The 12,492-nt window shown below is 32.3% G+C and overlaps 1 protein-coding gene across 7 annotated transcripts in view; it reads right to left on the reverse strand.

Moving 5' to 3' along the window:
- Positions 1-468: 468 nt before the first annotated feature.
- Positions 469-12,492, reverse strand: part of LOC148612450 (lymphoid-specific helicase-like) — a 92,568-nt gene continuing 80,544 nt past the window's right edge. For 6 of the 7 annotated variants that reach the window (XM_088593883.1, XM_088593881.1, XM_088593880.1 and 3 more), the window contains exons 19-21: positions 11,289-11,448; positions 8,095-8,304; positions 469-5,692 (exon numbers count right to left, since the gene is read on the reverse strand). In XM_088593883.1, coding sequence (XP_088450009.1) covers positions 5,550-5,692; positions 8,095-8,304; positions 11,289-11,448 — 513 coding nt within the window. In that variant the 3' untranslated portion in view covers positions 469-5,549. Of the gene's footprint in view, positions 5,693-8,094; positions 8,305-10,184; positions 10,308-11,288; positions 11,449-12,492 lie in introns of those variants that run through there. The other variant, XM_088593885.1, reaches the window with a different exon arrangement.

A 12,492-nucleotide genomic window follows, 5' to 3' on the forward strand; every position in this document is an offset into this window, starting at 1 on the left:
AATTGTGATGTTTTGTGCAACATATCGGAAGACAACTTTGATGTGTTGTCTATCAATTACGTTTTAAATGCTGAGCGACATCGATAAGCAAATCAAAAATAAGTTTTTTTTGGTTTGTTTTAGTACACAGCATGTTGCTTTGAAACTTTCAGAAAAGAGTATCAGCAAACTATATGTACTTCATTACTATGATAAAATTTCAGATTCACTTGCAAAATGAAAGTAGTCATTGAATAAAATCAGTTGCTATCGTCTGTTTGATGTGTGTAATTAAATGTTCGGATTATCAGTTCAACAAATAAAATTAATCAATATTTTTTTTATATGATTATCAAAATATCCAATATCACTGTTGGTGTAAATTCCAAAGTGTGATTAAATCAAATTCTTCCCATTAATTATACCAGCTATTTTGTATTTATACAATACTAAAGTCATAAAGGTGTCACAAAAAAAGCCACACTTAACTTCGTAAAATATAACTTTAATCATGGTTTGCAATAAAACAATCAGTTTTATCACTAATAAGTTGACTTTGAGACATCAGAGTTAATTACCTAGAAGACCTATCGAGGGGACTGATTGAAAACCTTGAATTATCCAAGGTTTCAATTCATTCGAGTTAGTCATCCTAGGTAAAATTGTATTGCAGTAAGGAAAGTTTTGACAGGACTGTCAATTAAGTTATCCCAGATTTTGACCCTTCAAAGTATGACGCATCGATGTTCGACTGTTCGGAAGTGGAATTCTAACCTATTGCACATATAGTTACACATCAATTAAAAAAACCAATCCTCATTCCAAACAGTTCAGTATCCAATACTTTCAATGTGCAATACTTGATTACACAGACAGATTGTATTTCCTTTTTGAAAACCTTTTTTTAGATTAAATAGATGCCCAGCTTTGTCTTCGGTTTTATAGAAAACAAGCACTCTGACAGTACTTCAAAACAATACATGGTCCCCTACCGGCCGGCCCATCTAAACACCGCAAAGACTGGTCTTAGTGCAATAAGACCAATAAGATGACATATTTCTGGAGTAAAAGTACTACCATTGGAATGGTCATTTAAAATTACAGAAAATACACTAAATTTAGTGTAAAAACAGTCATTAATTCGTTAGAATTGTAGTCTTTTGTGCTAAAATTTCCGGCACGTGCCGACAATCCTACGTGTAACAATGACCATGACTGAATAGATACCGACAATAGTGGAATTTATGTGTAATTAGAGTATTGGAAATATAGTGTTAATTGAATAAGTCAAAGGGAATTAAATGGAAGTAAATATATTAGATAGATTAATCAATGTTTATTTAATAGAGCTTAAATATTGGTTTTTTTTTTGAATTTTTATTGTTGAAATTTTTGTTCTTGTTTTCATGAAAAATCGTAATGCTGATTTTGAAAAAAGCTTTTAAAGAAATGAATAAATAAACAGTATTAAGTCACACACTTTTAAATAGTGGGACAATTATTTTTTACATTAATAACATTTATGGCAAGGATTGTGTTCCATTTGCACGAGGTCTTTTACATTGATTGTTTTTTTTTTTTAATGTCTCTGGTATGTTGGCACGTTTTCCACATTTTGAACAAACAGCATTAGAAGAATCCTTTTATATCTTATGAAAGTCTCTGATACAGAATTTCTTTCTCATTCGGAAGATTTTGAAAACCAGCTCTGATACATAACGGCACATCTCTTAAAAGAACCATGTAGTTCATAGTTTCCTGTTCCAACCAGGATTTTTTTATGTCTGTGAAAGGGACTCCTACAATGTCATGTAGTGCAGATCGTACATGTTTTTGAATCGATCATTTGATGAACTGGGAACTGATGAAATTGAACATCTTATAATCAAAGGGCAAAGAAAGTGGACTATTCTGCTTTCTCATATTATAAAACCATGCAGTACGAATGAATCCAGAACTAAGATTCATTCGTACCATTATATGTTCCTGATAACATTAATTATGGATATTAGAATGAAACAGAATTAATTAGATATAAAAATTGAAATTGCATAAAGTTACTTAAAAAATTTTTAAAATTATATAAAATAAATCATATTTGCATAGTCTGCGAAATACCAAATTAAATAAATATATATCTGTTTTAACTTTATTTAGTATCAAATAAAATTGATATTAATGTAAAAATTCCCCCCAAAAATCAATACTATTTTCTAATTTCAAATTAGGTGAAAACTTAAAAGTAAATGACCAAAAGACAAGTCTCAACAAACAGCTTTCGTAACTTAACGAAAACCGAGGTCTCCACCTTGTAATTTTCAAAGTAGAACTAACAGAACTATGATCCGTGTATATCAAACTTTGTACATATATAAAGATATCTCTTCCATCTTTTTTTTGCATTTTATATGCATTCACTTTTATTGCTGAAACTGAGTAAATTTTGAAAGGCTTTACTATGTTTGTAAAGTATTTTCCATGCAAACTTCAAATAATAATGAAACCATCAAGGAGTTAAAATAAATTTATATATAATATTTAATTTTGTATATATTCTTGAAACCATGTACAAAAATTGAACACAATTAACATTTTCAATAAGATTATCACTAATAAACAAAATCACCAGACTAAAGCTTGATTGGTTATTACTGTACGCATCATTGACTTAAATTAACGATCAATGGACATCAGAGCTGTGGTCACGGTCGGTCACTCGCATGATTGCCGGCACATGAACGGGAAATTGCACAAAGGACTAAATAGTAAATGAATTAATGACTATTATTAAATTAAATTCAGAACAATAGATGCATTTTTAGATAACCTTTCCAATGGTAGTACTTTTACTTCGGTAAGATGTAATCTTATGGGTCTTAGTGCATAAATACTGGTTTTTGAGGTGTTTAGACATACCCCCTACTGGCTTTTATATCACTGACCAAGATACTATCTTGGAACATTAAGTATAAATGAAAAACTGAGGAAATGACCTTGAGTTAATACACAGTCAATTGAACAGAATAGATTTCAAATTTCATACCAATCTAAATGAACAAGCATTCTGACAGTATTGCTGATGCAATACAGTGTCCCCTTTCGGTCTTTGAACTCATTGCCTTTACGAGATTTTTTTTATATATGTGAACTAACAATGGATGGTGTTATTTTTTAACAATCAAGAAAAAATTACTCTTGAACAGCAAAAGCAAATTCCATCAAAATCAAATCTGAGCTTCATTTTACAGTAGATAATGACATTTTTGCATTACAGAAAGCTGCATAAAGACATTCTCTTTCTATCACCTGGAAAGTTGAAAAAAACTTCATTATTATGAATTAAAGGGCAAATAACTCTAGAATGACAGCAGCAATTTGCATCAAAATGATGAAACATAAAATTTTATGTAATTTTCTATGTCAAAGGGCCATAAGTTCCATATAAACCATTTTGCCGCAATAATATTTAAATTTAATTTGTAACTCGTCATGATAAGACTAGCTAACAAATATGAAATCAATTGGATGAGGCATTACAAAGAAATGTCTGGAAAACATAAAATTTTATTAATTTTATATGTCCAAGGGACACAACTTCTGTAAAAAATCATTCAACAGTAAGATCATTCAAATTTAACATGTAACTTGTCATGATAAGACTATATCCCAAATAAGAAATCAATTGGATGAAGCATTACAAAAAAAAGTCTGAAAAACATAAAATTTCATGAAATTTTCTATGTCCAAGGGCCATAACTTCTGTAAAAATCTTTCAACCATAATGTCATTCGAACTTAACTTGTAACTCGTCATGATAAGACTATATACAAAATATGAAATCAATTGGATGAGGCATTACAAAAAAGTCTGGAAAACCAAGTGTGACTGACAGACTGACAGACGGAGTGCAAACCTAAGTCCCCTTCGGCATTTGCCTAAAGGGGACAATGATAATTGTCCCAATTAGGCTTCAAATTCCATACAAACCTAAATGAATAATTAGCCTATCTTTTGTTATATTAACATATTGTCAGATTGCGATAATGTTAACTGGTTCTCTTTTGACAAAAGTGTGTAAAACTGAAATTTTGATATAGCGCATAAAACAGAAAGATGGTAACTTCGGAAAAAATCAACAAAGCTAAAAATGCTGAAAACTTGATCTGTAACTCATCAAGGTAGACTCACATACCAAAAATCAGCTCAATATCTGCAGGTGTTCAGGAAAAAAAGTGCGGAAAATTCAATTTTTCAATGTTCAAGGGCCATAACTAAGACAAAAATCAGGAGAGCCCAATGAAACCTCAATTGATCTGTATCTCATCAGGGTAGAATAACATAACAAAAATCAGCTCAAAATCTGCAAGCATTTAGAAAAAAAGTGCAAAAAACTTAAAATTCAGTATATTTTGCAAAGTTCGACGGCTATAACTTATCCAGGTTCACTCAGATACCAAAATCAGTTCAATATCTGCAAGCATTTAGAAAAAAGTGCTGAAAACTTAAATTTTGGTACATCTTTCAAAGTTCAAGGGCCATAATTCTGACAAAAATCAGCAGAGAGAAAGAGACATAAACTTGATCTGTAACTCTTAAGGGATGAGTCACATACCCAAAAAAAAGCTTAATATTTGCAAGCGTTCAGAAAACTTATATTTTTTCCCCAGAGAGACAGATGGACAGAGTGCAAATCTTAAGACACTGTCGGCCAAAGCCAGTAGGGGACTAATAAGAAATGTCAAGTGCACGTAGTGGTGAGATTTATGATTTCACTAACAGTTTCGAATCTAAAATATACACTAAAAATCTAGAAATTTGTCTTCAATTGGAAGATACATAGAAATTTATCTTTTTTTCATTGTTATGTCCCTTAATTATCCTTAAATTTATAAATTTCAAAAATTATGAAGGGTGAAATGGCAAATACTGTCTGAAGAAAGAAAAAGCAATGTTTTCCTGCAAATTATCTCCCCTTTATTTACCTCCTTCCAGTAGTGAATAAAAACAAACCCTACAGATTTCTCAAGAACCTTTTACCTTCTTTAAATTACAAGTATGTTGATTTTCTTTATCTCTAGCCAGTGCTAAATTGTTTTTCAAATTATGTGGAGAAATTTATGCAGCCATGTTCATGCAATGTTCCCACTGACTTGGCTTCCCTATTTTTGCTGTTTTCAAATGAACAAAAGCTTTGTCCATAACTTAATATCAAAATAAGATGTTACAGTTTAGCAATAAATATTTTTTTCAATTGTTAATTTCTTGTTAAAAAAAATAATAGCAAACTGAAATTCAAATTCATTTCTTTCTCCCAGCTGGAAAGGTAAGGTCTGCTGATCCAAAAAACAACACATTAAAAAAAAACTACGGCCAAAGGGTGTTTAGCCAGGAAAAAACCCAATTTTTATTGATATTGGGATAAAAATGGTTAATAACACCCCCTTAACAAGACAAAGACTGCCTGAGATCTAAGACAATTTTTTTTTACTTACAGCAATTATTTTTTAAAACAAACATCCAAAGAATCCAATTATCATCAATACAAAAGTGCCCAAGTAATACACTCATCATCATAGACCAGCTATTTCCGAGAGTTCACTGATTTCTTCTTCTGTAATATTTGAGCTGTCATTCTCACCATCATTGTCTATAACTTTAAAAAGTCCACGTACTTCTCTTTTGGATGGCTTCCTTTTCGGTCTAGTCTTTGATGCTGTAATAAGACAATGATAAGATACTAGTAGTTTGTTGTCATTTTTCACACTAAGTACATAAAGCACATTTAAATGGCTTGTTTACACATTAAAACAGCTATACAAAGTCAGTGTGGGAAACTAAAACAGCTATACAAAGTCAGTGTGGCAAACTAAAACAGCTATACAAAGTCAGTGTGGGAAACTAAAACAGCTATACAAAGTCAGTGTGGGAAACTAAAACAGCTATACAAAGTCAGTGTGGGAAACTAAAACAGCTATACTAAATCAGTGTGGGAAACTAAAACCTGAGTTTTTATAGACTTAGGTCTATGACAAAAGTAAACAGCATAGACCTACCAAGATATTCATACATCGATATTTATTCAGTTATCAATTTAATTGGATGTTTAAACAAAAAACATGAAAGAATGGCTCCAACTGCGGGCAAAGGCAAAAGAGCCTTCCAACACAAGGCGTCTTAATGCATGGACCACACCAGCTACTTATAGGAAGCCTATTTCATCTTGGCCATACAAGCCAATATAGACACCTTTCCAGTTCACACTACGCTAGCCCGCATTTACCAAAACAGAGATCAACTGTCAAAAATGCCAAGCAGTACATGAGACAGTAGGTTTAGTATCTGGTCACTTGCCCAGCCATAAAGGACTACCGGATCAATAGGCACAACTGGTTGGTGAAGATCCTTATGGATTGAGTGAAAAGGCTGGGAAGGGTTATGGCTAATGAGCTTTATCTCAATGATGAAGTTCGTAAAATATGAATATCAGACATTATTGCCACTAAGAATGGCAAAGCTGTCCTCATTGATCCCACAGCTATTTTCTTCAAATAGTGAATGCTGCAAAAGTCCATAAATATTGCCACTTCACAGGTGAAATCAACCGGGAGTTCATAAAGTGACCTTCCATGACCCAGAAATAGGTGCCAGAAGTGGTTGGAAAAGACAGAACACCCAAATGCTAAAAAAATTGAAAGTAAGGACAGAAGATTAAATACACTCCTCTGTCACTATGCTCTGTGTGGAACATTGAATATGCTACATCTGTTTACAGACCCCTGCTCAAAGGCCCAGGCTAGCTCGCACTAGCCTTGCATCTGACAAGGTCTGTATGTATGTTGATTGATGTTTTTGTTTACAGGTGAAGGGAGAGGTGATGTTGTATTGTACAGTTATATGTGGTTATGTTATAATCTTCCTATGGTCACGTTGGCATCGTCACACAAGGTTCCCTCATGGGAATTGAAACCTACATTTTATTACACCTGTGTCGCCTATTATGGATTCTGAAAATACTGGTTGGGAGAGAATCTTGTAAGTGGATGTTTATGCAACAGATTGGACAATCTGTACTTCTCCGGGTCTGAGCAGGAATGAATAAGCACATATATGGTCTGTTAGGACTGTAGATGTTGTTTTTCTCCAATTGGTAGCCAAATCCGTAGCATTTTATCAGACACACATGAATGGATTAATGAGATTCCAGGACCCACAACTCAAACATCAAAGGATCTTTCTAAAAATTTCAGTATTGGTCCATTCCATCATGCTGAAAAATTTTACTCCAGCCAAATTTTTATAACTTCTGCAATCTGACCCCTAATGTCTATTTTTAGTAACAGCAGCCATGTTTTTTTGCAAGATCAAAAATAACCACACACGGATTGTTAAAAATGATATACAGAATATTCATTTTAAGTTTTGTTTCAATCCATTCAGTAGTCTCAGAGGAAAAGACTTTCAAGTTGGAAAAAATACATTTCAGGACCCATGACTTACTGCATCCATCAATGAATCTTTCTGGGAATTACGGCATAGGTCCATCCCATCACGCTGAACAATTTAACCCAGCCAGATTTTAGCTAAACTCAACTTTTGTTCCAGTTATCCGCAAATTTCTGCTATTAGATCCCAATGACTTTTTTTACTAATGGCAGCCATGTTTTCCCCAAAATCAAAAATTCCTACACAAAGATTTTTAAAGATTTTCAACGGAACATTCATGATAAGTTTTGCTTCAATGAAGCTTCTACATGTTAACCTTTTTACAAATGAATTCCGTTTTCCCTGATTCTCACATCAGACAGTTGACCAGAAGTGGGAATTCTGATGACAAAAACATTAATATGCATCTCTATTTTAGGAAAATGCTGAACTGGATGGCATTCTGGATATTTTAAAATGAGGACAACAATGATGAGGAAGATAATTTTGAAGGATATTTACCTTGATATAACTCTGATTCACCATTACATTTTAAGGGTTCTCTAATAATTGTTGATTGAAAACAGAAAGAAGATAATATGGTTTTTAAGTGAGAGCCTTTGAGTTCAAAAATTATTATTTTTGAAAGAAAAGGGCTGACCAAAAAGAGTTGTAGAACTATTTTGTGAATACCTTTTTTGTTTTCTGTTTTTGAAGCCCACTTTTCAACTAAGTCTGACCTATCTAGGAGTATTTCTAATTCTTTCTCCCCTAAACAGGAGCTTTCATCCTGTCCCTTCACCTCCATTTGATGGTCTTTAGACTGCAGTAACTCTTGTAGTTCCTGTGGTGTCAGTGGTTTAAAGTCCGCTTTATAATCTTTCATTCCTGTTTTAAACTTCCCTGTAGATATAAAACCAATGAATTGAAAAACATTTTTTTTTTAAATACACATGAAGATATTGAAGATTTCTTCCAATTTGCAAAAGTCACTTAAGTTCTAGTAATAATTAAGGAAAAGCTTTTGTAATATACTTTTCATAATAGTTATGACATCTATCCAACAGACAAATTAAAATATTTACAAAAAAAAAAAAAAAAAAAAAGACCCAGCCAAAATGATTGTTCACATAAACCCACTTACCTATTCAGACAACCATTAATAAGAGACATTTTTATACAGTAACTATTGTAAAAAAAAATTAGCATTAAAAATGTATGGGCTCACTAATCTGATTCTCAAAATATGTCAATTGTTTTTTTTTCTGTTTTTTTGTTTACCATAATCCACTTGCCTCAAAACCTTAAAAATCTTTTCCAGCATTAGGATTCATTTAAAGATTTCTAAAAACACGAGGTTCCTTATTCCTCAGCACTTCACTGTACTCAAGTAATTTTTAATTACAAGTATTAACAGTACAAACCAGACTTAACTATCAACATTCTTTAATAAAAAAGCTACTAAAATTAAACCTGAATGTGACCAAGATTAATGAGCATATTGCATAGCAATAAATAAATATAAACTGAATTAAGTGTGTTTACAACTGTGTTCTATGAACAGACATGGCAGCCATGTTGGTTGCTACTGGTGACAAAATTCATTTACCACAGTTCATACACATTTTTTACCACAAAATTCAAGGGCAATTTTTGGGATTTTCAAAGACCCTGATTATCAAATCATCAAGGCTTCTAGGTCTAGCATGTTTTCTTGCACATCAGACATTAAAAAGGTATATTTCAGTGAATAACACATTTATATTCTAAGGCAATGTGTACTATTCAAATAAAGGGTCCATGTATCATTTAACACAAAAATTCATATTTTATTTTTGGTTTTTGTTTTTTATCAAATGTACATTAAAATCCTATCCTTTCTTTTTAATTCCCTCATGGGTCATAAAAAAGAAAAAATCTTTTTTATTCAAAATCAACAAATACTGTCCTGCAATTCTTTCATTTTCTCGTCAATGTCAGCTTCTACTTTTGTCATGGACTGTTGTTTTTCCTAAGCACTACTTCTCACTGGATTTGGAAATGAATGATCCTTTTCATGTGGCTTTAAACAGCCAATTCCCCCACCGAAAAAATGTCGAACTCTTTTTTTGCAAACTCTGCATTTAGCTTTTTTGGTCTAGTTGGCCCTTTCAACCAGACACCATATGCAGGCATTTCGAGCCATCTATTTGAGAACTGGCACCTGCCAGGCATGATGAAAACTTCTTCCCTGAAGTTTGAACTACTTTTTTCTCAGACCGCCAAAAACAAATAATCAACATCATCAATTCATTTTATTAATCAGGGGTTGAAAATTTTTTTGGGCAGACCCGAGCCCTGGACTTCATCTTTTGTACACTAAGCCCAACAATGTTTTGTCAAGTCCCAATCGCAAGATATATAAATGCAATTTTGTTATCTGATTTTCTTATGTATATTTCAATGTTTGCATGGAAGAAGACACAGTGTCAATTGATTCCATCTCCCAGTCTGATGCCTTGTCATAAGCTTTTTTTTTTACCCTGAAATTGTAATTGAGCAACAATATTTTCGTTGAAAGTTTATCAACGAAATTTGATTTTTATCATTCCAGCGCTTGATTAATAAAATTTGTAGTAAGTCAAAAAATGTGTCTGATCAAGCACAGGTGTGATTCAGATTTGAGAATGACTAATCAATAGATCGATCTAGTGAATACGCATTCTAAAAATGAAGTTATAACCATTTATAGGTCAGGGAATAGATCGAGAAACATGGCCTAAATAATGACAACAAAATCTTTCAAAAAAGAGTTTTTATTTTTTTTAGATTTGCCATGCCCGACAGACTTATTTCATTGAAAAAAAGTAAAGTCTGAGGTTCAATTTCTTCAGTCCCAGGCTTCGGGCTTTAGGAATTTTCAACCCCTGTTAATAAAACAAACAATCAATCAAAAGTGATAATCTTCACTGTAAGTAAAATAAAACAATATTGCGCAGAATGCCGATATCATAATATTTGTAAGTAATCAAAAAATCTGATATTCTTTGGTCAGAAAATGTTCTTTTCTGCAATTAAACAACACTTTTATATTGAACTGAAAGGATATCAGATTCACAAGGACTTTTCAGGACCTCTTTTGAAAATGAAGTACTTTCAAGTCCTTATTTGTAAATTTTTCGTTTTCAAGTACTTTTAAGGATTTTCAGCACCTTTGCCAACCTTGATTTACAATCCACTGAAAATTTTCTCAAGAAATTTTTAGAAATATTGGACGATGATGATGACCAGACTATTACGGACGCTAAGTGATGACATAAGCTGAGCTCAAAAACCCATTTACCCTTGACACTAGGAAAAAAAATTAACCTGCCCAAGATACCTAGTTTATTTCTTGGTTTATTTCATTTGATCTCAAGTTAAAAACAGAAACACAGACATACAGACAAGTGAAAACTATTTGGCACATTTTAACCTGAACATCAGAAATTTCAAATTTCAGGTCCAATAATAAGTATTTTAAGGAAAGATGTTCAGACAGAAGTTTTTTTCAAAATAGATTAAACAGAGCACATTCTGTAAGTTTACTTGTACCACACCCAAAAAGTGGGGGAAATTATTCAGAGATATACTTGTTATTTGAAAAATTGAAGTCTTTACACAGATTATTTTTATTGTCTCCAATCAAATTATAAATCCAAATTTTACTCAGCAGAAGATAATACAATACACAACTTATTGGTAAATATCTTTTTGTAACATAATGTGAACATTAATGCAAAACATGTGGTTAGAAAATATTCAAGGCATTTTCAGAGAAAATTTCACATAAAATAATCATTTCTAACTAAGTAGACTAAAACATGCATTTGAATTTGATAACAATACACCAAAAAACCTAAATATACCTTTGTGTATAACCATTTTCTCCAATTTCCTTTTGGCTGCTGCTCGCTCTACTATCCTTTGATCTATGGTGTTTGCAGTAACAAACCTGTAAACAACAACAGGATTTACCTGTCCAATTCTGTGACATCTATCTTGAGCCTGCAAATCGCATTGGGGGTTCTACAAAAATTATAATGCATAATATAAGAATCATTTTTCAGTCAAATTACAGCAAGAAAATTCTTCATTACAGGATTTAAGCTGAAAGTCAAGCTGGATCAAGTTTTGGCATTTATCGATAAAACTTATTAGATACAAATTTGCACCAATAATAAATACTAAAATACTGAACATTTTATCAATTCACATTAATTAATCTGCTTTAAAAAAACAAAACAACTGGCAGAAACAGATAACAAAAAAAAAAAACAAAAAAATTTGAGAACCAAAACTCCAAGAAAGGTCAACATCTTTTTCTGAAATTACATCAATAATAGATATTGAAATACTGAACATTTAATGAATTTACATTAACCATTAATCCGCTTTTACTTTCTAAATATGAGGCAAAAACTGATAAAAACCTCAAAAATGACACTTTCAAGGGCTAGAACTCCAAAATGGGTCAACAGATTTTTCTGCAATTTGCACCAAAAATAAATATTGAAATACTGTGGTCATGTTTTTTTTTGGTACAGGACCATAAATGATACAATTTTGGGAGTAGACAAGCCAAGCATGATTGTCACCAAGTTTTATCACTTTCTGTTCAGTGGTTTCAGAAGAGAAGATTTTCAAAGAAAAGTTAACAACGGACAATAATGATGATGACATGAGAGCTTATAAGGTACATTCACAGGCAAAGACTGCACCTGAATCATTTTGAACCACTTTCGTAAATAGGGAAACTAATTCTCATGGCTCATAATCACTGCATATTCAGAACATTAAGGTATACTTAAAAGGTGTTTGGCTCCAATGACCTATCTCAGACCTGTTTACCCAATATCAGTGACCTCAGTAGTTTCCCTATCAAGTAGTCAGTAGTTCTGCCATGTTCTTGGTAGTTTTGAAGTTTTCATATATTCCAACAAAAAAGGGCACCTTTATGCATATAATGCACTTGTTTTCTTCACTTAATATAGGCCTTTAATGGCCTATAAATAGGCCTAAAAATAATTGTTTTGTTCAGGCATCCCTGCTGTACTTATCTTCTAAGACAAA

Source organism: Perna viridis, chromosome 7 (assembly GCF_037379345.1).
Source record: "Perna viridis isolate PV_CMFRI_1.1 ecotype Kerala chromosome 7, ASM3737934v1, whole genome shotgun sequence".
In the NCBI taxonomy this organism is placed as follows: domain Eukaryota; kingdom Metazoa; phylum Mollusca; class Bivalvia; order Mytilida; family Mytilidae; genus Perna; species Perna viridis.